Source organism: Phoxinus phoxinus, assembly GCF_949152265.1.
Source record: "Phoxinus phoxinus genome assembly, chromosome: 6".
In the NCBI taxonomy this organism is placed as follows: domain Eukaryota; kingdom Metazoa; phylum Chordata; class Actinopteri; order Cypriniformes; family Leuciscidae; genus Phoxinus; species Phoxinus phoxinus.
Window position 1 is genome coordinate 24,361,621 of NC_136881.1, and position 27,410 is coordinate 24,389,030.

Below are 27,410 nucleotides of genomic sequence, written 5' to 3' on the forward strand. Positions count from 1 at the left end.
CACACACACACACACACACACACACACACACACACACTGGGGACATCAGAGATTTATTTTTTTACATCTTGTGAAAATGGCATTTTACCACCCCTTTAAGTTAAGACCGGTTTAGTGGTATGGGTAGGTGTAAGGGAATAGTCAACAGTGTGATTATAGATGTAATTTTTTTTTAAAACAAGTACAGTGTAAAACATGTGCAATATGTATACAATAAGAGCACTGTATCAAATAATTAATTTTAATGTTAGTACATAGTAGTTAAAGGCGCTTAATATAACGTTTTTCAGTTCATGTGCACATTATTATTTTTTTTCTCTTTTTTGATGGCATAGGTATGGCAGCAAAAGGTCGAATGGGAGTTTTTCTCTTTACTGCATCGTCAGGAGGCCTTCCACAAGAGGAAATCACCTTTGCCAAGGCTGTCAAAGGGCAAGGCTATTCCACTTCTGTAATTGGTATGTTACTTTCATAACCCTGTTTATCTGGTAACAGAGTCCTGTACATTTATCACTGTTGGAAAGATCAAACGTGATCAATGACATGGTGGCTGACCGACAGGTCACGACTCACAGCAATGACACTGAAGCCCCACCTCCTGTCCCTGCCGTCACCTACCAATGCACAATCCTTAGCATATATTTTATTTGTTCTGACTGCAGCTAGGGAAGTGTGGTGAGACCATAGACTGTAAAAAAATATGGACGTAGTGTCCGTGACGTCACCCGTAGGTTTCTGAAGAGCATTTTTGAAGCCTAAAGTGGGCGGAGCCGGCCATCGCCATCTTGGCCTCGCGTCACCGCTCGTCACTCCCGGATAACAGAATATGGGCAAAGAGGCGGAGCTGAGGAGCCTGGCTATCTGAAACCACGCCCACCTAGCGCGACGTTATGGAGTTAGCTTAGGCTTGGGAGCTAATGCTATATGCTACTCACAGTACCAAGTCTGCGACTGCACAGCACCTCGTGCTAAATTGACAGTTGATGATTAAAATCAGAATGCCAATTAAAAGGTCCTGTGTTGCCCTTCGAAATAGTATATTAGTTAAAAGACATAGCTACAAGTGAGACTGTGTATCGTGATTCTGTACAGTTATTCTGCTTGTTGAAAATTTATTTTACAGTAACTTTACAATATTAGTCTGAGAGTGTGTGTGTGACCGTGATTATGTGCAAACATGTCAGTCACTCTTTTATTACATTCTATGGTCCGTCAGTGTGGCATCGCTCGTCAAGTTCGTAGAGAGCTTTATTATTCAGTCCATTTTAAATTCTGATTTTGGCCTCATCTCAATTCTCAAATGGGTCAAAACATAGATATATTACCTATGAAGTTCAAGTAAATGCGCTAGAAATTCGCGCTCATTCAAGGATGTGCATTTATTGCATGGACGGAGAAACACAGACACCTGCAGGATTTCATCTGACGGTTCATAAGCATATTATAATCTGTTCCAGAGCAACGGCACCGCAGAACGAGTGTAGCCTTAATATCTATAACTTAGACGTTATTTTACTTGGTAGTATATGTAAACAGACAATGTTTACTCGTTCTCTGTGTTACCTGGGGCTTGATGTATAAACGTTGCGCACGCACAAAAAAAGCTTTGAAATGTCTGTATGCAATATATCAGAATTTATACAAAATAAACTTCAAAATATGTGCGAACCGTACGAACACTCTAGACCTTGCGTACGCTCTTTTACTGGAGTGAGCGAAGTAATGAAGAAACAGAATTATTTTAAACTTTGTTCTCATTTTTAATATACACATTTGTATTAAATGTTTCACTCTGTGGTGGATGCGCTGCTTTTGAACACTTTTCCTGTGGCAGGCTATGTTTTAATATTTTAATGACAGCAAAAAGTGCTAGGTGCATGATAGCAATCACGTTCTGAGAAAATATTTCTCGCGAGAACAATGATCAATGATGTGCACTTTCGTTCGGTGGTAGAATGTTCCATTGTCCGGTTTGATTAGGTCTGATGACAAACCTGTACAACCACTGATGCTGGAGGTGTGCTGTGGATATATCATGTGCAGGCAGACAGTATGATAACTACTGATAACTCCTATGATCTTTCTTATAAATATCCTAAAACATATGTTTACCTTATAGGCAAAGTTGCATAGGTTTTTATTTGTTTAAAACAATTAAAAGTACTATTTGGCCTGTGGAAAAGAATGAGAATAACTCTTCTCTGAAAGGCAGGCCTATTTTATACAGTTTTATACAGGCCTATTTTAACAAGACGAAGATACTAAATGATTTGCAATGAACTGCACAAATGGCATTTATAGTTCATATCTCATATTTTCCTAATGTCTTGTACCATTAAACATGGTATCACATAGATGGAATATACATATGGAAATTATATGCAGATGAGGATATGGATAGTACAACTAGGCGTTGTAAGCTCCATATGGTTATTTCGGGATGAGACTGGGTGTAGTAGTTAAACTTTATTGTCCTTAAAGGCAATTCTTTGTGTAGACAGCAGTAGTAGCAGTAGTATACACATACACATAATAACAACACAACACATAAATTACCGTAAATTACAAAAAATCATTTAAAAACTTAATTGCCGCCGGTATGAAAGAATTTCTATATCTATTTGATTTACACAAGGGGAGTCTGAATCTCCGCCCTGAAGGAAGGAGTTGAAATTCAGCACACAATGGATGAGTAGCATCAGAAAGCACTACCTGGCCCTTCCTAGTTGTCCTGCACTCATAAATCTGTGAGATAGTCCTTAAATCGGTCCCCACTATCTTGCTGCACATTGTCACAATGCTTGTCAGCTTCCTCCTGTTCTTTACATTAAGGTTACCATACCAGCAGACGATGGAAAAACTTAAAACGGCTTCAATAAAGCATGTATAAAACATTTTCATAAAAGAAACATCCATGTTAAAAAGTCGAAGTTTCCTTAAAAAATGCATACGCTGAAGAGCTTTTCCTCTAATTATATCAGTATTTTCCTCAAATTGTAGTTTATCGTCAATTATAGTCCCTAAATATTTATATTGTTTAACTACTTCTACCTGCTGTCCCTTTATGATAGAAGGCAACACAGGTGCAGAGCTCTTCTTACGGAAGTCAATAAACATCTCTTTTGTTTTTGAAGCATTAATATTTAAAAATGAATCATCACACCATTGAATAAAATTATCGATCACTGGCCCAACATCTGGCTCAGACTCAGTGAGAAGAGACACAATCACAGAGTCGTCCGCAAATTTAACAATGTGTCTCCCATTAAAAACACTACGACAATCATCGGTGTATAAAGAAAACAAAAGAGGAGACAAAACGCAACCTTGTGGCGTACCCGTGGAGGACATCAAAATATTCGACAACACTCCATTGACCCGTACTCTTTGGGATCTATTAGTTAGAAAATCCACCAACCAGCACACAATATTTAAATCCAGTTGAAAAGTATCAATCAATTTCTTTGCTAAAATGTGAGGCTGAACACAATTAAAAGCAGAAGAAAAATCTATAAAAAGCAAACGTGCATGACTTTTCTTACCTTCTAAATGTCCTAAAATCATGTTCAACAAGGTACAAGTAGCATCATCAACTCCTCTACCAGATCTATATGCAAACTGCATAGGATCAAGTGCTGGCTGTGTTAGGGTTAAAATCTCCTTCCTTACTATTTTTTCAAAAGATTTCATAATCAAGGAGGTTAATGCAACAGGCCTGTAGTCTTTAAGAGAAGAAGAATTTCTTTTTTTCGCAATTGGTACCACAATGGCATCTTTCCATAAACGAGGGTGGAAATATGTACTCACGATCTTCCACTGACTGGGTTTTATAAAGGGAATTTTTTGACCTAATCAGAATGGGGCAGTAATATACAGCCTGCAAATATTATAATTAAAGGGTTAGTTCAGCTCAATTTTAATTATTTCACTAATTACTCACCCTTATGTCATTCCAAACCTGCAAAACTTTCGTTCATCTTCGGAAATGAAGTGAAGATATTTGTAATGAAATCTGAGAGCTTTCTGTCCCTCCATTGACAGTCTACGCAACTGATACTTTTACGCTTCAAAAAGTTCATGAAGAGAAAAACATATGAATGGAGCGGTTTATTTAAAAAAAATGTAAATGGTTATTTCACCCAAAAATGAAAATTCTGTCAGTAATTACTCACCCTCATGTTGTTCCAACCCCGTAAGACTTTCGTTCATCTTCGGAACACAAATTAAGATATTTTTTATTTAATCTGAGAGCTGTCTTACTCCTCCATAGGCTTCTATGGGATCGAAACTTGCCGGCCAAGATAAGTTAGTAAAGACATCATTAAAATAGTCCAAGTGAGTGGGTCAACCTTAAGTTTATCAAGTGACGAGAATACTTTTTGTGCGCAAAAAATAAATAAAAAAATAACGACTTTATTTAACTATTAATTTTCTTCTCTGTGGGTCTCAGAGTGAGTTCACGTAGTGTAACAGCGCAGTGCTTCTGTGTTGTACAGTACGTCAGCAGGTAGGCTCACTATTGGCCGACGCTGGTCATGTGTGTGATGTGTGTGACGTATAACACAGAAGCGCTGTATGTATTCCTAATAGAGGGCATGCATTGACGTCACTTTCCCGCCAGAACACGCTGAACTGAGTGGCAAAAGAGCTGCTGCATGACTGGATTGCATAGGTGAATCTCTATACAGTTACCAAAGATCCAGTGATCCATGGATATTGACATGCAGCCAGGAATTGTGTTTCCTGACATTGTATATGTGCCTGATTTCGATGCCATAACATCGAAATACATAACAGTGTTTCCTCTAGGATTTTTTCCAGCTGTGGTGGCAGGCCCATTTCCCCAGGGGGAGGGGGCGCCACCCATGAGTGATATTCCCATGTGCCACGCCCCCTTGCCCCAGGTGTTTAAACCTCCCCTAAGTATTATAATCAGGGTTGCCAACTTCGGGGCTTTGGCTGGAGTGAGACTCTGTAAAATTTTAGTGCGCGTGAGCGGAGAAATTTTTTGGTAACCCTAATTTTAAAAATGTCAGTCCTTGTTTACTTAAAATAAACCCTGATTTATGCAAAAAACAAAAAACAAAAAAAAAAACTAATAGAATGGAAACGCTTCTTCAAAATGTACCAAAAAAAAAGTAACTAATTACCAGGGAAAGTAACTATTGCATTACTTAAAAAAAATAAAAAATAAATACCCCCAATATTAAATATGTTAAATGAATGCAATGTACACTAAATAGAACTAATTATTATTATAAAACATTATATACATGCACTAACAAAAAGTGCTCTCAATATAATACTGAACAATGTACCAACATAAATAATAATAATAAAATATAATATCTTGGGTTTTTATTTTTATAACCTACAGGTCATCATCAGAGGTTATTTAAGCCAAATTCTAGTCGTGTTTGCCGCACGTGTTCACAACCGGTCAAACAAAGATTTTATTTGAACGTTCCCTGCAAGTTATTATAGAGTTTTATTTTATAACCATGTAAACTAATTAAAACGCTTCAGATTATACCAATAGGCTACAGAGATCATCCTAATGCGGAAATGTATATTTAATTTATAAACAAACTATATTATGCTCGGACACACTCGATCTCACTCGCGCGCTCTCGGACACACTCGATCTCACTCGCGCACTGTCGAGCGCGCTCTCGGACAACGGTACTCTCGGCACACAGACTGGCTACGTCTGTAGTGACAAGGCACATCATTTTATTATCTGCTTACCTTGATTGTCATCCAAACTTTCAAACGCGCATCAGCGGCTCCCGACTCCGAACCTATGCTCCGAACTCTCTCTGAACCTCACACGCAACTGACGTATCAGGTGCAAAGATTTTCAGCGAATCAACGATCAGAAAATACTGCAGTGAGAACGTTGTTGGCAGATGTTACAGCTGCGGGCCTAAACTCCTCTCCTGTCAATAATACACTGTGGTCTAGTCAATAGTCATCAATAGAAAATTAACGGATTGAGAGGGGAGAAAAATGGATTTTGGCGTGACATTTCTTGCGTGTGCGTGAGAGCGTGAGATTGATGCTGAAAGCGTGAGTGTCACGCCAGATGCGTGAGAGTTGGCAACCCTGTATAATTAGGGCTGGGTATGGATTCAGAGTTTCCGATTCGATTTCAATTCGCAAGCTCTCAATTCGATTCAATTCGGGGTGGGAATAGATTCATAGCCTTTGAGAATCGATATTGAATTGACCACATTTTAAAAAACGATTAATCGAAAAAATAGTTTTTCTAGTTATAATATGAAAGGTTCCAATTTACAGCGGCAATGCGATTATGCTCATCCAGTGCGCCGAATGATGCACTTGAAGCAACTCGAAGTCACAGCGTGCAGCGCTTCGCATTGAAAAGTTAAAAGTACAAAGCGAAGAGATATTTGATGCTTACTGTATTATATCTATCATGCAACAGTTTATTGAGCCTTTTCTTTTAACAGTTTTACATTTTAGTTACAGTGCGCATGAAGAACAATTCATAGTGCTCTCTACTGCAGTGCTGTAATCTAACAGAACTAACGCAATAAACTTCATAAAGTCATTTTATGCAAACCATAGACCTTTATCTACAAATAAAGTATAATAATGTGAACATTGATCTTGGAGAGTGTCATCGTGTTACTTGTAACCGAACGCGACGCGCTGTTTGAATGCTGAATGGAGAATGACCGAGGAGAGATGAGTTTTCATTAACTTTAACTTAACGACTTCAATATTAATTTTTACCTCACATTATGCTATCGAATTACTTTAGAAGTCTTGGAATATAGTGCACGAAAACTTTATGGTGCTTTACAATGTTTTTTATGCCTTTAGTGGGGCTTAACAATAACACAATAGTATGCACAATTATCGGAGCTCACTGAGAAGCTGCAGCCGTGGGCGGGAGGATTTTTGGTGTGGCGGCCCACCACGGCAGAATGAATGTAGCGGAAACACTGCATAAAGCAAATTTGCCTGTGAACGCTTTGTATACAATATAGGTTGGTCTAAATCCGGATGATCACTTATATCTTATATGCTCTATATATCATAATATTGTCCAGCTCTAAATCTTGTATAGTTTTTTGTCAGTGTTTATTTAAAAATCTAATTATGCAGAATATGCGATGGTAAATAGGCTATTTAATTGATGAGTTAATACAATATTATATATAGGGTAGGATTTTACTGCTAAATTCAGCATATTGACACAAAAATAATACCTGAAAATCCACCTTTCCATGCTTGGAGTCCAGTTGTTTCTATGAATTGCTGCGATCCATTTGCTTCTCTGTTCTGTAGCTTTCTTTTTTGCGGCATTCACGCTGAAAACCAATGCTGTCTTTCTGCCACTCAGTGGGTGTAACCACAGCCACTCCAGCCGACGGTGACTTCATGGGCATACCCTCTATTATAGATATTATGAAACATTTAATATGCATTATTTAGAAACATATTCAAAAGTTTGGGGTCTGTAAGTCTCATCATTAAGACTGCATTTATCTGATCAAAAATACAGTAAAACAGTAATAGTGTGATATTTGAAAATAACTGTTTTCTATTTTAAATGGGTTACACTTTATTTTGATGGTCCCTGTGAAGGCCTCCTTCCCTTTACCTCTGTACAGATAAAACGTTGTCAAAATAATTCCAGTTCACATGGCTACGTGGAAGCGATAATTAATTCTGTATTCATAAATTTGAAGCCCAGATAAGTAATTTGTTGAGATCAATTTCTAAAGAAAGAATACACGCCTGCGCACATACATGGACTAAACACATAATACGCATGTGCACGGCGTCAGCATTTTTGAAGTTTGAGCAGAGATAACCAGAGATTTTTTTTTTCAAACTTGCACTTTGGAACCTATTTCAAGGTTTGCATTGCTCGAGACAGCAGGTACTGTTGTTGTGTGGGCCGGAGTGTGTTAAAGGGATAGTTCACTTTAAAACGAATTATGTCATCATGGACTCACCCTCAAGTTGTTTCAAACCTGTATCAATTTCTTTCTTCTGCTGAACACAAAGGAAGATATTTTGAAGAATGTCGGTAACCAGACAGTTAACTGTTCCCATAGTAGAAAAAAAAAAAATACTATGGCAGTCAATGGTAACCGTTTACTGTCTGGTTACCGACATTCTTCAAAATATCTTCCTTTGTGTTCAGCAGAAGAAAGAAATTCATACAGGTTTGAAACAACTTGAGGGTGAGTATATGATGACATAATTTTCATTTTAAAGTGAACTATCCCTTTAAGTGTTTTCTGTTGGAACGGTGTCGTGTTAGCAGGCTCTAAGTTAATAACTAATGATCTTTGCAACGTAAGTGAATCAATCAAAACTAACTTTAGCTGGACAATAACTTTATAAGCCAGTTTCCTGAGAACTTATGGTTTCCCTAGCAATGTTTTCTGGTTACATTCGCACCTCCAGTAGGAACTCTGAAGGAACGTAAGCCGCGCTTGTTGTTGTGACTTTTATTTTGACGGCGCAGAGAACGCCAGCCAGAGCCTGAGCAAACAAACAGTGCTCGCATTCTCCATGTTCATTAATATGTTATTAGATAGAACTATTATACATAGAAAGTAGACAGTAATGAAAAGTTATTAGCGTATGCTGTGTGGTTGATGTCCAGTGTCGCTAGCTGAGTAGAAAAACAATCTTGTTTGGTCTTGGTCCCCTCAAGTTTCGTTGGATTTTCTCCTTAGGGTAAAGGTTAAGAGGTCCATCTATCACTGTTTTCCATGTTCGTAGAGTTAGTTTCTGGAGTAAATATATAGGCTATAATCTGTGTGTTTACACAGCCTTTTTAAAAATGGCGGGTGCTGGTATTTCGCGTGCGTTCAGCAAATCAGCGTACACTTACGTCACGGATAGTTCTTGTTTTGCTGGTTTAGACCCTACTCTGAAGCTATATTAGTTCCTCCAAATGAGTTCCTAACTAAAATAGTTCCTAGTTCCTGCGGTGCGAACGTGCCAAAATCCGGGTACTTTCGTTAATAGTTCTAGGAACTATGAAAAGGTTCCTCCGGTGAGAAAGCCCCTATGATGGCGTGGCGAATGTTGTGATTGTTTGTCTGGAGCTGCTGTGCTGTTGGCAACTTACAACAAACATTTACTCTTGTGTATGTTTGTTACTATTTTGTGCTACCTTGTCATTCGTTCATCATCTTCGCTTTATTATTTGTGAAGCATCATTTTGTTGCGCTTCTGCTTCGATAAATAGACATCCACTCTTTCATTGCATGTGTAACAGAGGCCAGCTAGTGAGAGTTGTGCAGGCTGATGACTGCTAGAGACTGTGTTGTTTACAGTTTAGTGTCCTTGTTAGTGTACCTGGCTCACATTTCAGCGATCGTGGTTCGAGACCATCTTGCCAATCTCCAATCCCTTCCTAAGAAAACAGATGAACTTCTGCTCCTCACCCGCTTTAACAAGGACTTTTCACATTCAAATGAGTGAAGCTACAACGTGCCGGGCTTCCAGCTGTTCAGAGTGTATAGCATCATGGAGGTGATTTTAACAAAGCAAATCTCTCCCGTGAACTGCCAAAATACATACAGCACGTTACATGTCCCAACAGAGACAGTAATATACTGGACCACTGTTAAAGGGATAGTTCACTTTAAAATTAAAATTCTGTCATCATTTACTCACCCTCAAGTTGTTTCAAACCTGTATTAATTTATTTCTTCTGCTGAACACAAAGAAAGATATTTTGAAGAATGTCAGTAACCAAACAGTAGTCTGTACCCATTGACTTCCATAGTAGGAAAAAAAAATACTATGGAAGTCAATGGGTACAGACTACTGTTTGGTTACTGACATTCTTCAAAATATCTTTCTTTGTGTTCAGCAGAAGAAATAAATTAATACAGGTTTGAAACAACTTGAGGGTGAGTAAATGATGACAGAATTTTAATTTTAAAGTGAACTATCCCTTTAAGCTCCATTAACACCGCCAGTGACACGCGAACAAAGCGACACAATTTACTAGCCTGCTTCAATTGCTCTGATTGGAGTGTTTTGAGGCTGCTGCCACCGATCTGGAAGAACTCACATAGACTGTAACATCATCAGTGTTGGGAACGTTACTTTAAAAAAGTAATTAGTTATAGTTACTCACTACTTGTTCCAAAAAGTAACTGAGTTAGTAACTGAATTACTCTATAATAAAAGTAACTCGTTACCAGGGAAAGTAATTTGCGTTAAAAAAAAAGTTGCTATAATCCAAAGAATTTGGATTTTTGTGAGCAGTTTTCACAAGTCAGTTGAAATGAGTAGAACAGACAGGTGTTTGTACATAACTTTCGATATTTATTGCACGTCGACAGACAGCAAGAGGTTTATCCTGCACTTCAAGTATTATCTTTGTAAGAAAAGTAAACGGTTCCATATGTGAATAACTCTAGCAAATTAAATCAAACTCTCTCAACCAGACAACTGGTCAATGAGAGATGCTTCGTTAAATTAGAGTTGCTTACAACGGATGTCGACAAAGTCTTCGCTCCTGGACATAATGTACACATTACATGCACGTTCTTGCCTTTGACCACAATGAATTTGAAGTAGTGCTTATATCTCCACCAACTTTTCATCGGATTGCTCCTGACTCGTCATCTCTGCTGCTCCGTCAAATCTGTTTAGCGCGCGGTTGTGTGTGTGTGTGGCGCCTGGCGCGTGTGCTGGCATGTGTGTAAAAACATTGGCTCTGATTGGCTACCATGAAACATGACTCTGCCTTAGCCAATCATAATCGCTTACATCGTTATTAACCCACCTCCTCACTAGCTGCGAGCCAGGGGTGCGTTCGGAATCGGATTACACAGTTTATTCAATCAATGCATATAACGCACCGCATTTAACGTCCAGTAACGTTAACGGCGTTGTAACGACGGGAAAAGTAATTAGTTAGATTACCTCGTTACTGAAAAAATAACGTCGTTACCTAACGCCGTTATTTTAAACGCCGTTATTCCAAACACTGAACATCATACATAAGTTTCTGTAAGGATATTATGGTGCATTCCTACTAGAACATTCTTATCATTCACTAATGATAAATCATGGTTTACTAAAAAACTCAAACAGCTTTGTCACACCAAAGAGGATGCTTACAGAAGTGGGAATACAATTTTGTATACCCAGGCCAGAAACAAGCTAACAAAGGAGATCAGAGGGGCTAAACTAAGCTACTCTGAAAAGCTGAAAAAACTGTTTTCAGCCAACGATCCGGCGTCAGTCTGGACAAGTCTGAGGAACATCAAGTACAAGACACCACCCCCACGATCTGTGGAGAATCAACAACTGGCTGAAGATCTGAATACATTTAACTGCAGGTTTGAAAAGCCCAGTCTCATAACCCACACCTGCTTTGACCTGCATTTCACACATACACCAACACCTCCTGCAACTCCCCTCCTCCCCCCTTCTGCCATTCAACCTGCGCGGTCTGTGTGGAGGATGTGAGCCGGGTCTTCAAAAAAAAAAAAACACTAGGAAGCTTCAGGCCCAGATGGCGTCTGACCTTTTTTTTGTTAAAGCCTGCGCTGACCAACTGTCCCCAATCTTCATACATATCTTCAACAGATCACTGGAGCAGTGTGAAGTCCATAGCTGCTTCAAACGCTCCACTATTATAAAAAAATTAAAATCACTGGACTTAATGACTACAGACCTGTCACTCTCACATCTGTAGTCATGAAGTCATTTGAAAGACTGGTGCTGGCCTATCTAAAGAACATCACTGGACCCCATGCAGTTTGCCTATAGAGCAAACAGCTCTGTGGATGATGCATTCAACATGGGACTGCACTACATCCTGAAACATCTCGACAGACCTGGGACTTACGTAAGGATCTTGTGGACTTCAGTTCGGCCTTCAATACCATCTTGCCTGATCTTCTCACAGCTAAACTGACCAAGCTTTACATGCCAACCCCAATCTGTCAGTGGATCACCAGCTTCCTAACAGACAGGGAGGCTATTAAGACTGGGGAAACTCACATCCAGGACTCTCACTATCAGCACCTGTGCTCCTCAGGGTTGTGTCCTCTTCCCACTGCTCTTCTCCATGTACACAAAGGACTACACTGCGAAAGACCCCTCTGTCAAGCTCCTGAAATGTGCAGATGACACAACAGTCATCGGCCTTATCCAAAACAGTGAAGAGTCTGCTTACAGACTGGAGGAGGAACAGCTGGCTGTCTTATGCAGTCATAACAACCTTGAGCTGAACACTCTCAAAACAGTGGAGATTATAGTGGACTTCAGAAGAAACCCCCCAAGCACTGCCTCCACTCACCATCATGAACAGCACTGTGGGAACATTGGAGTCATTCAGGTTCCTGTGCACTACCATCTTTCAGGACCTGAAATGGGACACTCACATAGACTTCATAGTGAAAAAGGCCCAGCAGAGGTTTTACTTCTTTTGTCAGCAGAGGAAGTTCAACCTGCCAAAGGAGCTGCAAAGACCAACCGTCTCATTCTGCTTGTACAACGTCAACCGATGACAAGCACAATAACAGAACAAAATAATTTAAAACAAGAGCCAGAAAAAAATACGTTACATTGTATCGATATTTTTATATAGAATCAACACAGAAACAAAATATGTGTAAAAAGAGATGCTAGTAATGTTTTCGCGGATATTCCGTATCATAACAAGCAAAGTGTCTCAACTGCCAAACCGCTCTCTCAAGTGCTCACAGCTCGGCGTTTTCAGCAGAGCGCCTAGCTTTTTCAGCTAGCTAAAAACGCTTTTTTGGACACACGGCCTTACACCTCCAGAGTGAGAAAAAGGGCTAAGAAAATCACTTTGGACCCCACACACCCACGCCACATTTTCTTTGAACTGTTGCCCTCTGGTCGGCACAATGAATGAATGAATGAATGAATGATTTATATAGCACTTTCATATGTACTACTGTACACCCAAAGTGCTTTACTACACTATAGAGCACCAGACCAATCAGGCACAAGAATAGTTTTTTTGCCCTCAGGCTACAGTATATTCAGCCTGAACAGTTAAATCTCTCATAACTATACATTGTCTACTATAACTGTCCATTTGTACAAAACATCTAAAAATTGTACATCTCTAAATAACATTTTTAACTGAAAATGTTATTGTGTAATTCCTATGTATGTCTGTATTTTTCCTTCTGCACTGGAAGTTCCTGTCACCAAGACAAATTCCTTGTGTGTGTGTAAACATAATTGGCAATAAAGCTCTCTCTGTTTCGGATGCTGAAAACAGTTGTCCTGCTTTTGGGAACTGTGATTCACTTTTGTAGTTTGTGTTGTCCTGTGTATCAAAGTCATTGATACACCACTGGATCAAAAGCCAGTAGCAGCTAAAGACTCATCTCAGGGACAAATGTGAGTTCACAAGCAAGTGGGGTACAGTGACGGAGCATGCAGCTCGCTGACTCACTTTGCAGGAAACAGTGCAAGCTGTAAAGCTGTCTTTGGGAAAAGTAGATGCTTTTCATCTTTCGTGGGGAATCAATGTTTGGTTCAAAATTGAAATTCAAGAGAGTGTGTTTCACAGTTAGATCCCAGGATGGTTTTAGTGGTTTTTAAATTATGTGCATCCTTCATAAAATTACATATCCGTATCTCTCACACACTTGAGTCACCTGTTGATTACTGTCACACAAATGGGAATGTGCATTCCTCCACTTAACTGCCAAACTGTGCAGCTGTGGCAAGTGGGTGTCCCCCTGCTGATTTATGTATGCCACCGTTGTGGTGTTGTCTAATATGACCAGAATGCAGTGATTTCAGTGAACCAGAAACATGAAACGCATGAAACATGAAACGCTGCAAGCAGCGATGACGGGCCCAAGCCCCGGCGCCACCGCCATTCCTGTAACTTCAGGGCAACTGTGTACGACGGGCAATATGGATTTAAAGCCCGTACATTTAAGAAGACTATAGCCCTATTCGGACGGGACTAATTTATCATGGAGAGGTGGGGTAATGTAATTTTACCATAGGATGTCTGTAATAAAAATGGCCAATTCCCACGTGATAAGATTAGTGCTGCCGCGATTAGTCGACGGCAATTGTTTTAGTCGACGTGTCGTTTTACTATTGACCGCCTATTTATTTTTGGTCTCCCGTCTCAAACGGCTCACTGTAATTCACCTCCACACACCAGTCTGTGCGCCGTGCTGGTTAATCTGCTATCCTCTTCCTTCTCGATTCCGCCCCGCCTTCACTGCTTTGATATGAAAAATTGCTGAGGCAGGTGACGGTGCTTTCACAGTGGGCTTGTTTGCTGCGGTCCGAGCGCGATTGTTCCCGGCGTCCCCCGCAGTGTTGGTCTGGTTTCACACTCAACTTGATTCTATCGAACCCTGATGCGTTTGCGTGCATCTTACGTCACCGCACACGTGCACGGCGCATGATAGAAAACAGAACGCAGGTCAATATATTGTTTTTTAAAATGAATTCTGTGCTATTATGCGCAGCTGAGTGAACAACATAGGTTTACTGTGCGTGTGTGTGTTTTACAGTGGATTTGTTGCCCTGATTTGCCCTATGCGCAAATACACTGCAGGCTCACTCTCGCTCGTATCCAAGGTAAATCAGGCTTTGTTTTATTTAACTAAATACATCATAATCAGCTAAAATGATGTGCATGCGCAGGTCATTTTAATTCCTGAACAAGTGCGCACCCGAGTCCGTGCTTTCACATTCATGTGAACCACGGCACGGGCCCGTCATGCACGCAAGTGTAAACGCGATTCATTATTACTCTTTCAATTCAATTCCAATTTATTTTTGAGCACTTTTCACAAAACATATAGTTTCAAAGCAGCTTTACAGAAAAGGTATGCATTGCATCTACTTTACAAATTCAGAGTGATGTTATCAGTTATGCATTTCAAAAATTGACATATACAAATGTACAGTCAGCTAATAATGTATTAATTTAAGGCAGAACAAAGAGCTAATTTAAGTAATGAATACATACATGTTTGTTAATAGAGGATTAGATTCGGACTCTGACTAATATGGTATTGGCTAATGGATATGCAGATACTTATGCTTAGATTGTTAATGCATAATGTTCTTGAACAGGGGCCGTATTCACAAAGAATTTTAAGGCTAAAAGTAGCTCCTAACTGGCGAATTTAGGAGCAACTCCTAAAAATAATGGGCGTGTCACTTCTAACTTTAGGACTCCTAATTTTTTTCACTAAGAGTAATTCACGAAGCATTTTAGCCCTAAAAGTAGCACCTAAGTCTGGGACAGCTTAAAAGAAGTCGAGAGGACTCCTAACTCACTAAGACCTATTCACAAAGGATCTTAAAATCGCCGCGCGACACAGTGTGTTGGAGACAGCCAATGACACGGCGTTATTACAAAGACACCGCCTTAACCGTGAGGGAATACTGATTGTTGTGGATCTTGTGAGGGATGCAATAACAGCGCCAACTAATCGCAACAACCCAATCAGTGCCGAATTGAAATGTTTGATAACACTTCGCTACCTGGCAACGGGGAAAATGCAATTGTGTAATGCCGACGATCTAGCGATATCCCAGCCATCGGTAATGCAGATCCATCCACCAAACCATCAATGCACTCTGTAGACCCCATATTATTCGACAGTTCATAAGTTTTCCTGACATTCGCCAACTCCAAAGAAACAAAGCCAGCTTTATGGATATTGCCGGAGTGGTCGGTGCTACGGGACATATTAAAATAATTGCACCACGTCAGGATGAGGACGTGTTTGTGAATAGAAAGAAAACCCACTCCATCAATACCCAGATTGTGTTCGATACAAACTTCACAATTCTCGATGTTGTATCCCAGTGCCGAATTTCCCTTTTATTTTATTTTTTATTTTTTTCAGCACCAACTGGGCCAGCAGCAGTAACTGATCCTGCGTCCAGTTGGGCTTTCTTTTCCGTTTTGGCGAGTTCATAATCCGCCGTCATTCAACTATTACATTACTTAAATAGGAGCAATATTTCCTTGCTTTAAGTAGTCTATTTAGGCTAATAGGATATCAATTAACCAAGCAAGTGTTAATGCAAGTGTCGTTTTTCATTATTAGGCAAGTGGCGGTTTTCGTTAGGGTATTAGGCTACCTAGATTTACTTTAATTCACAACTTCTCTCTCTCTCTCTCTCTCTCTCTCTCTCTCTCTCTCTCTCTCTCTCTCTCTCTCTGTCTCTCTCTCTCTCTCTCTCTGCCTTTTTAGAATTACACTTCACTGGGGCCTGCACAAACATGTCATTATATATGCATTTCGATTACATTATTATTATTATTTTGTGTAGGACACAGACATATTTAGATGTTGTAATTCCATGATTTGGTGCGTCTGTGTTATGGTTCGCATGATGGCCCTGTCATCTAACAACCAATCACCGTGATCATTGCGAGGAAGCTCGTGCATGATAATTGACGTCATCATAGCAACGAAGACTCACTCTTAGTTTAGGAGTTGTCATTTTTCCTTACTAAGAGTAGGTCTGAAAGGCGTTGTGAATAACTTTTAAGAGAACACTCCTAGCTAAAATCTTTTAGTGCGATTTAGGAGTACTCCTAGTGGTAAGATAAAATGCTTTGTGAATACGGCCCCAGGTGACATTTTATGTTTTGGCCCTTCAGTTGAGTTCAAAATAAAATGGACACAACGAAGTAACAAACACTTGATTTTTTTTTTTAATTAGTCATTTAGATTAGTCGACTAATCGAAAAATTAGTCGAAAGATTAGTCGTTAGTGGCAGCACTAGATAAGATATCTTAGTAAAACTAGTAGAAGTGAGAGGAGTAACTCGAATGACGCACCACCGTCACCTCCCTTCCTGTGCGTATTACGCTGCTTCCTGATATCATGTTGTGCGTGAACACACACACACACACACACACATACAGTATATATATATCACCCAGTATAGTGACGGGGACACTATACTGTCAAAGAGCACTGTCTTTCGGATGAGACATAAAACCGAGGTCCTGACTCTCTGTGGTCATTAAAAATTAAATGCCCATGGAATTTCTCGTAAAGATTAGGGGTGTAACCCCGGTGTCCTGGCCACATTCCACCCGCATTGGCCCTTACCAATCATGGCCTCCTAATAATCCCCATCCATTGAATTGCCTCTATCACTCTCTCTCCTCTCTCCATCTGTATCTGGTGTGTGGTGAGCACACTGGCGTTGTTGTACTGTGGCTGCCGTCACATCATCCAAGTGGATGCTACACACTGGTGGTGGTTGAGGAGAGGTCCCCTGATATGATTGTAAAGCGCTTTGGGTGTACAGTAGTACATATGAAAGCGCTATATAAATGCCTCATTCATTCTATTCTATGTCATTTTGTCATCCAAAAAAGAGAAAAAGACTAATATATTTATTATCCTGTAATGCAAGCAAAACTACACAGCAATGAAAGGGTTAAACTCTAAAGTTTAGAGTCTAAACCATCAAGACACACACACAGACACACAGACACACAGACACACAGACACACACACACACACACACACACACACACACACACACACACACACACACACACACACACACACACACACACACACACACACACACACACACACTTATACTGAGATATAAGGAGCAATTCTGAACTGTTTACCAGTCAGTAAAGCCATAGAATTTAACAACATAAAAAAAACAAAAAGAAAATCTAATTTGTGACAGAAAGTCTATGATCATGTCTATGTACAATGTCATTGTTAAAGTTGCTAAACTATTTTACTGATAAAATCGTCAGATCAGAGATAGCAAAAGGTTTCTGTGCAATTGTGTGTCTGTTCTGTATGCGTGTGCGTTTTAGTGGGAGAGAGCTGGAGAAAGAGAGTATGTGCTTTCTGTACATAATAAAACATAATTTTGTGGCAAAAAAACCAACCTTTTTTCAACCAATCATATTCAAGCTTTCAACAGTCCCCTAGTAAAATTATGAGGGTCGTAAGCTCTTCACTGCTCTGCCCTCAAACTCAGGCTCTCAGCAAATGAGTGCTCGTTTATCGACTTTCCTCTGTGAAACTGGCCCTAGATTCCAGTTCTTATAAATAAGGGATCTTGAATGCGGACTAAAGAACCTGTCAACTGACAGTTGAGGTGAGAGTGGGCACGCAAATACTGTGTAGCTGTCCAGTGCAGAAACTCTGTCATTTGCAATAACCCCTAGAAATTAACAACCCATGTCGAGGCCATTAGGCCCAACAGACAAAGGCACATCCTGAAGGAATCTACTTGTCCCTTTCCTGTTCTGAGACAGAGTGCAGTGAAGCAGATTGTCTAAATAAGCAGACACTCTGAAATCGACATTTCTCAAAGCCGCCTGTAACACCCAAGGGGCGAGAGAGAGAGAGACCAAAAGGTATTGTTTGATTTTTGTGAGTCTGTTGTCTCTGGCAAACCTGGGAAATTTGTTATTTGCAGGTAAATGTCTGTGTGAAAAAATGTCACAGGTGTATAATGCAGGTGTGTCAGAATAGATGTAAGTTCATGCATCAATCTGTTGCGAGCAAAATTAATAGTTTAATTTAATTTAACTCCTTTTCGATGAGCATAGTGAACAAGGCCTGGACTTCCTTTTAGTTGTGATAGCATCTCAGTCCACCTTATATTTACACTGGTGTTTTTAGGAAGCCAATTCAGTTTTTCTTAGTGATATGTATTGCCATTTTATCAGGAAGTGATGATTTTGTTCTCTTGGACTGACTGGATGGAAATGGTGCTTTATCCGCAAATGTTTTATGCAATATAATTTTTTTTCAAGTATGTTAAATTCGCAACTTATGATGGAAACATAGATACTGATGTAACGGAAAAAGTCTCTTCAACTCTGCTGAGAACAACGTGGTCACACATAACTGAGCCGTTTTCCACAGGGAGATATTGGCTATGCTCACTGCCAGTTTTTGGGATTGACAACTGCATTTACTTACAGGTGTGAGTCTCGACATGTTCCGTTCAAACAACAACTTACAGTACCGTCTCAAATACTGTCTGTATGACCATGCAACGGGAGTCAAGTCTATATTCTCTTACCAGTAACCGTAGCGTAATATAAAAGATGTCCATAAAACTGAAACGTCTTATCACTTTTGACACAACAAGAGTCCAATCGGGTTGTGATTTCATCCGTCAAATCTTTATTAACCGACATCAGCCTTTATATCTGGGTGAAGGGCAGAGCATTTGAGTTGTGTGTAGGTAAAAAAAAAAAAAAAAAAAAACTGCCATGAGCAGCTCCAGTGGAGAGAAGTGACTTCAAACCTTCATATGGCCCACATATTTCCTTCGCTGTAAGTTACCAAAAGCGAAACCACACACTAAAACCCGCAACACACGGTAGACACGTTTGTGCATTGCAGAGCATCTCTCTCGGACTGTTTGACCTGACAGACAACTAGTTGGTGAGTCCTGAAAATATACAGGTGTAAGTTTGATTTAAAGAATGTTGTTGTCACTCCCATAAATAACTGAAATGTGTGTGGACATAACTGTATTAAGGACTCGTATACATAACTGACAACCAAATTCTGCTGCTGTGTAGAACGTTAGAATGAGAAACATTCAATTCTAATGCATTTTTTTTTTTTTTTTTTTAGGGAAATGGCACCTGGGTCTCAACTGTGAAGAGAGTACCGACCACTGCCACCATCCTAACTCTCATGGCTTTGACTACTTCTACGGCACCATTATGACGCACCTTCGGGACTGCCAGCCTGGACATGGCTCTGTCTTACATAACGTACATGTTCACATCCCATACAAGGCCCTTGGTATTGGTCTGGTTTCCCTGGTGTTACTCCATATTAGAGGGACAATAACTGTGACCAGGAAAGTAGTTTTTGTTTTTCTGGTCCTGGTTGGGGTGTTTGTGAGTCTCTTTGGTGTGTTGTTGTACACATTCCCCAATCTAAACTGCTTTGTCATGCGAGGGGCGGAGATTGTTGAGCAGCCATATACATCAGAGAACCTCACTCAAAGGATGACCAGTGAAGCCATAGAGTATCTGGAAAGGTATGTGTCTACTTTGTATGTCCATGTTAAAGCTTTTTAGGTACCCAGTTTGATCTTACAAATGCAGTGACTGAACTAATATCAGGGGAAATTGCCAATCCAGGTTGAAAGGTCTGTGTATTGAAATTGAAGGTCTTGCTTAAGTCTTTGCATTATTAATTTAATTAACCCTCTGAATTTAAAGGTAGATGTCACCCACATTTTTTTAATTCTGTCATGATGTGCTCATTTTCATTCCAAAACTGTATTACTCTATTTTCTCTGTGTCAGGTCGCAACTACAATGAATGGGGGCAAAATGTAGAAGTACAGTGCACAACTAAATTCAGAACATATTTTAAAACACTTGGATTCATACACTTGCTGACTTCAAAACTGGTTATAGAGAACAACTTGGCTAAAAACTGCACTAAAAGATTGAGGATTACACGTCCAGAATTTTAAGTAGTTTCAAACACAAACTCACACAGAAACATGCGGCTTGTTGCTAGGAGACGCATGACAAAAGAAAACAGTATGTGTTCCAAAATTGTCTAAAAATATCAAACACTTTTGAAATTCTCTGTCTTAATGGAATCAGTCTAAACCTAAAAAAGAAAATGTCTGTGCCCATCATACACTCAGGGTCGGCCTTAGTATTGTGGGGGCCATGAGCAGATTTTTAAAATGAGGTCCACCTACCTACAGCAAATTAGATTTTTTTAAACAAACTTTTAAGTTTATTTTTCCTAACTCTATTGGCAGATAGTTTTGGGTAGTTAAGCATAAAGCTCATTAAATTGATACATTTCTCGGGAGACATCGTATGTCAGTTTGCTTCTCATAAAAATACATATTCTGAAATATTGGTTTTAGAAAACATAATAATAATATGATTTTTGTAGCTTGGGACTGCAGCTTTCTGTTATAGTACATAGCAGTGACGTGCGGTCCATAAGCTGCGAATGCTCTGAATGCCCAAGCCATTAATGGACTCTCTTATTAGTATTAACACTATAAATTCCTATAAATTCCCTTGTTTGAGGTGTATCATAAAGCTTGCATGATACAATGTTAGTAATACGTATGTGACTTTCAGTCATTTATTTATTTGCCAAACGACGGTAATTTTCTTCAAATCTACCACTAACTGATAGTTCCGGATAAGCTGATTCACAGCAGTTTTGTCGGTTACGCTCTGTTGTTATGTATCGTCATCACTGTCCCGCAATCTCATTGGTTTGCTGGCACATGGGGGATTTAATGCGTCGGGAAATCTGTCTGATTGCTCGCCCAAGGGGAAAAATCTGCTGCTGCTACTGCCAGATCTCAATCAACAAAAATTATATTGTCTTTGATACAAGACTACTTACCTATACTAAATCAAGTGTAAAAAATGTCATAACGGAAACTATTTTCATAGTATTTTATTTTCTCCATAGGGACATTTATTTGTAATGAAAACGTATAAACTGTTATAAACAGACCTACTGTAAGCAGACCTGTAACTGTCCGAGGCTGTTAATCGTAGTCTATGCGTTTGTTACAGACATCATTTTGCATTATTTCAACTTATTTTTTAAAATAATACTTCTATTTTTATTATACTTACATTTATTCGAATTATATTTTACTTATGTTTTATTTATAATAGGCTTCTAAGATTTATTATATTATACTTGTTTTTAATTGTTAATAATAAAAAAAACACTTTTAGCATAGGCTACATTTGAATTGACGCCTGCCAAGGTGTCTTATTTGTCGTCTCTGATTTAAATATGCGCCATACCGTTATGAGGTGAAGCATGTTGTTTCTGTGACATTAGTGCCAAATAGCGGAATAACAAAAATACAGCATATTTTGCAAACCCCCCTTTTGTGCGTGGCGCTTGACTTAACTCGACAGCTTTTACGGGTGCTTGTGAAGGTATGAAGGTTGTGAAGTACATTTACAGTTAAATGTAGGCTACTTTCAATAAATGCTCAATTATAGGAAACTTTTAGCTGTGTTGCCATGTGTTATGAGAGTAAACAATTGAGCAGCGAACACTGTCTAGAGCGAACGGCTTATTATAAACGCATCCAACGTGCACCAGGTGAATTTTTGACATAGCACGACACCCAGCGTTCCCAGTTAAAAAAAGTCACCGCTCGCCACTGGTATATAGAACTAGTATATAGAGATACAGCCAGGCACAGGCACAGTTATGCATACGACGTATACAACTTTCTGCTGATACTTTTATCACGGTATTGAATTTCACAAAAACACAGGTTGAAAAGATAAACTTCAGTGTTGTCCTCTCAGCAAATTATAAAAAAAAAATGTCATATATACATTTTTTTCATAAATGTATAGCTTGATGTGCTGCATGTTTCAGAGTGGAGCACGGCACTGTGTTCATTTTCTAATCACAGTAAATGCTACTCCACACGAACTGAAAGTGCTGAGAGTTTCTCTCTCTTATAATTTGTATTTGGGAACGCGATGTGCCAACCGTCTTCTTAAATTTGAAATGATAATCGTTCAGAAATCTGTCGTCAACAAAGAGAAGAGTTAAGATCTCCCTGTAGTTTTCCACCTAAATAAAAGCTCAATGGTTTAACATTTGAAAGCATAGAAATTAGGACAACCATACATATTTGTATAGTAATTTTAAAATAAAATAACATAATAAAATTATTATTATTATTACTATTAGTTACAATAATAACAATTAATAATTTGATTATAACATATATTATGATATGCAATTAACCTTGAACATTAACGTGCTAAAAAAGAGGAGTAATAAAGAATCAAAACACTATCAACCAATATCAAAATAATCTTTATCAATGTTATTATTAACAAGCGTTCCTGTCTGAACCCTTGACATGGGGTCCCCTGACATCTTAATTCTGACTGCCCCAAATCTGCAAAGTCTGTATTCCATCCTTGAGGCTTTCATGATTCTAAAAAGACACGGAAACAGCATAAACGTATAATTGTCAGTGAATAATGACCACAGTTTGGCTTCAGAAGATCTGAAATAGATAAAAAAAAATATGGACCACTTTTATGATACTATAATGGTAATTTTGTGTCCTTTGAAGTTTAAACACATCAGTTCCAATTTATTTTGTGAAATAGAATGATCAGTACAATTGTTCAAAATGTGTCATTTTGCGCTCCATAGAAGAAAGTCAGTCATAAGGTCTTACAATTACATTTTAGAATTTTTTTATTCCTTTATTTAAAATACAGTATCTCTCTGCCTTAATTCTTAGCTGTATCAGAGAATCGGTTTATTGAAAAATTTTGTTTTTTATTTGTTTAACCAATGATAGATTCTTATAGTAATGATCAAGTTTAAATTCTCTTCTTGCACTATTGTATTGTAAGGCACTGTAAGACATGTCACCAACAAAGCCTTATGAAACCTCACATGGAAGCAAATCCCTTTCAGCCAGGCTCTGATCCCTGATCTGATGGGATAATACAACCCAGAAATGTGCTTTTTGTTTGTCCAATGGTAATGCAAGATGGAACATTAAGGGTTTTCTGTTTGTTTGTTTTCCCCACAGGAATTCACAGAGTCCTTTCTTGCTCTTCTTCTCATTCATTCAAGTCCACACTGGACTTTTTGCCTCTCCTCTCTTCAGGGGGAAGAGCCAGCATGGCCTCTATGGTGACGCTGTCATGGAGATAGACTGGAGTGTAGGTACTAAATGACTTTTGACTTTGCCTTGTCACATAACGATTCTAAAGATAAATTGATAAGTTTACAAAGCAAGTTCGACTAAAGTATGTGGACACCTCCTTGACTTACCATGCTTGAATTTGTGCACCCCATGGCCTATACAAGACCCTCTCAATAGTTCCGTCAGAAAGCCATCTTAAAAGGGATAGGTCACCTAATAATGCAAATTCTGTCAGCATTTACTCACCCGCATTCCATTCCAAACCTGGCTGAACTATCCCTAACATGCTGTAAAATTAAAGGGATAGTTCACCCAAAACATGAACTGTCATCATTTACTCACCCGAATGTTGTTTTAAACCTGAATGACTATATGGTTGTATGATATTTTGAAGAATGTTGTTACAGTAACCAAACAGTTTAGCTGACCACTTACTTGAAAACAAAGAAAGACATTTCTTATTGTATGGTCCACAGAAGGAAGTCATACATAAATGGCAAAAGGATGAGTAAAATAAATAATGACAGAAATTTCATTCCTGTAAGGAATCTGTTAAATGAATCCAACTCCATATAAAAGGGATTCTCCACACAAAATTACAATTTCTCTCAACTTTTACATATCATTTTCTCTCATGCTGACCCAGATATATATGGGTAATCCATCTCTGCGAGTCTATATAATGCAAATGTTTTTAAATTAAACGGGGAATCCTTACTACCCCAGTTGATGAATCAATGTCTACTGAAGCAAAACTTTATTTTTATGTCTACTGAAGAAAAATGTATTTTAAATATAACGTATTGCTTCCGGCCAAGTGTCATACATGGGTTCATACGAATTCACACTTGACATAAACATCAGTATGTTGCTAAACTTTCGTGAGACGTGACAATTCTCTGTGGTTTTGCATCACTTTTTTTTTTAGAATGCACTTTCATCATATTTCATCACAGCCGTGTATGACAGTTGACCGGAAATGATGGTGTATCGTTAAAAGTTTGTATTTTCTTACACACGCACCTATCATTTGGCTTCAGAAGACATTGATTCATAAAATTAAGTTGTGTAGATCCTGTCATGTTTATTTTTATGGTTTGAAGCACAACTTGCATAATATGTATTCATGGATATTTTTTTTCAAAATCTTCATTTGTGTTCTTCAGAGGAAATAAAGTCATATACACATGGGATGGAATGAGTGTGAGTAAATAATGAGAGAATTTTCATTTTCTGGGTGGAGTATCTCTCACAGCCGGGCACATGTGTCTAGGGCTGTATCCGAAATCACCCCCTAAACCCTGAAATAGGGCACTAAATGGCAGAGATAAATCTTTCATTACTACTGTATCTGCCAGTTTGTTACATTTCAAATGATTACTATTAAACGGCAAGCACAAACTATGCAAAATCAGCAGCCCTCAGTGTCTGAATTCACTCACTCGTTTCCATTCACTCTTTCAAGAAGAGTAATGTAGGGAATAGTTAATTAGGGTATAGGGGGTGATTTCAAACACAGCAAATGATTTTAGTTTTTAGTGTAGCTCCAACCAGCTCCAGAACACCTGACTTGAAGCTTCTAGTAATCCTAAATACCTTTATTAACTGGTTCAGGTGTGTTTAATTAGGGTTGGAGCTAAACTGTGCAAGACACCCCTGACACCCCTGCTTTGGAAAATAAGTTTGAAATGAAATGATCAACAGACACATATACTGTAGGTGTGAATTTTGGGAGTCAAAATACTTCACGCCTTACAATGGAAGTCTTGGTAATAAGCTATTATCTCAAACTGAACTACATCTTTTTTTTTGCCTTCAAAGGTGCTGTATGGAGTTTTTCTACTAAAATTAATAATTTTTTTATTGCCTGTGTGTGAAGGGGTTGTAATCTCACAATAAAATTATCCACTTGGTGGGTTTTGCTATTACCTCTGAAAGCAAGTATTCCTATTTCTATGTGAAGTCTCCGGGTCGGATTTGCTGCGAAATCCAGTCACGTGACTGAGACCTGCATGCGCGCTCCTGAGCGTCTCGCCTCTCGCCTCGTCTACTGACTTTGTACTCAACAGCGACGACACTGCAACTTTATGACATGGAGTCTGCTAATACTAGGAAACGATTAGCACAACACAGACTCCAACACAAACTCCACATAATAACAAAAAACAAAAGAAAGCACGTGCACGAGCATTCGTTTGTAAACGTATTGGTTGCAATCTGAAACATCACCGCTGGATGCTGCTGAAAACTCCATACAGCACCTTTAATTAATCAGATTTGCTAAATTTATCTTCTGAGGTAGCTGAGCCGAGAAGTAATTTATCACAAACCAATGAGAGTTCCTTTAAAAAAGGACACAATGAATGGGTTCTTAAAATGTTGTAGTTGGGTTTTTTTTTTTTTTGTGAAAAATTTGTATACAGTAGTTACCATATAAATGCAGTAAAGACATTGCTTATAGCACATAATGGATACTCTCATCACTGTTGTGCAAGAGCGATCATTTTAAAGCGAAGGACAGTTATCTTAGTCATACTTGAGTATTTGGGAGAATAAGCAGAATGAATTAATTGATATCGGCAAGGTGGTAACCAAATAAGTTAACCTTTGAGTTAACTTATGTCTAGACATAAGTTATATATTGTTACATGTTATATGTCTAGACAATCATTTATGTCTAGACACAATTTATTTTTGTCTAGTATTATTTCACGCTTTAATATCTAATGGTTTTAAAGATCATAAACTACATTCAGTCAGTTGTATCAAAACCTTTGACTGGTAGAATAAAAAATAACTAGATTTGAATTTCCTGAAGGCAACAAAATAAGTGTTAATGTTTTACGTTTAAACTTCAAGAACAAAGTTTAAGCTTTGGTTCTGTGTTAATGAAGTTGTGTATCAGAACGTTTATCCATTTTGCAGTGTAATGGTGGCTTAAAGGGATAGATCACCTAAACGTGACAATTCTGTCATCATTTACTCACCCTTACCCTATTCCAAACCTGATTGAATTTCTAAGATATTTTGAAAAATGTCTCACTGGTTTTTCATTTATATAAAGAAAGTCAATGGTATCCAAAAGTATTTGCTTACCAACATTTTTTTTTTTTTGCAGAAGTAATAAATAACTATTTATTACTAAAATAAATAAAACGGTAAATGAGAGAATTTTAATTTTGGGGTGAACTATCCCTTTAAATACCTCAGATGCATGAAAAAATGCCAAGTACAATTCAAAATGCAGATGCATTGAAAAAAGACCAGCTGGAACTCAGTATGCAGATTTTACAAGGTTATCAATGAAGGATATTCGAAATGTATTACATGTATATTATAGTAGAATGTTTAAATATACATCGACAAAACAAAGTTCGAATTTGTCACATGTTAAGTGGTTTGGACTGAACTGGTAGAAAAACTTTCATCATCCACTAGATCTGCTAAGACAGTCACAACCTTCAAGAGACAGCTGAAGATACTCTTCTTCAGGCATCACTTAAACTTAAATCACATAAAGTGTAATCAGAGCACTTACTCTAAAACCCAAAATGCACCTTTTTTTTTTTTAACTGTGGTCTCAATTGTATATTGGTTAAATAAAAGTGTGTGCTACATGTAATGATTTGAAGTTTATACTTTAGTGTTATGGGTTTAAACAAACCCGAAGTGACAATGTTTGAGAAATCAATTCAGTA

At 38.5% G+C, this 27,410-nt stretch overlaps 2 protein-coding genes across 4 annotated transcripts in view; both read left to right on the forward strand.

Moving 5' to 3' along the window:
- The window catches only part of pudp (pseudouridine 5'-phosphatase), a 362,626-nt gene that overhangs the window by 56,480 nt on the left and 278,736 nt on the right, over positions 1-27,410 (forward strand). The window lies entirely within an intron of this gene.
- Positions 1-27,410, forward strand: part of sts (steroid sulfatase (microsomal), isozyme S) — a 40,829-nt gene that overhangs the window by 4,684 nt on the left and 8,735 nt on the right. For all 3 annotated transcript variants that reach the window (XM_079615736.1, XM_079615735.1, XM_079615737.1), the window contains 3 exons: positions 336-458; positions 19,636-20,050; positions 23,596-23,732. In XM_079615736.1, coding sequence (XP_079471862.1) covers positions 336-458; positions 19,636-20,050; positions 23,596-23,732 — 675 coding nt within the window. The remainder of the gene's footprint in view (positions 1-335; positions 459-19,635; positions 20,051-23,595; positions 23,733-27,410) is intronic.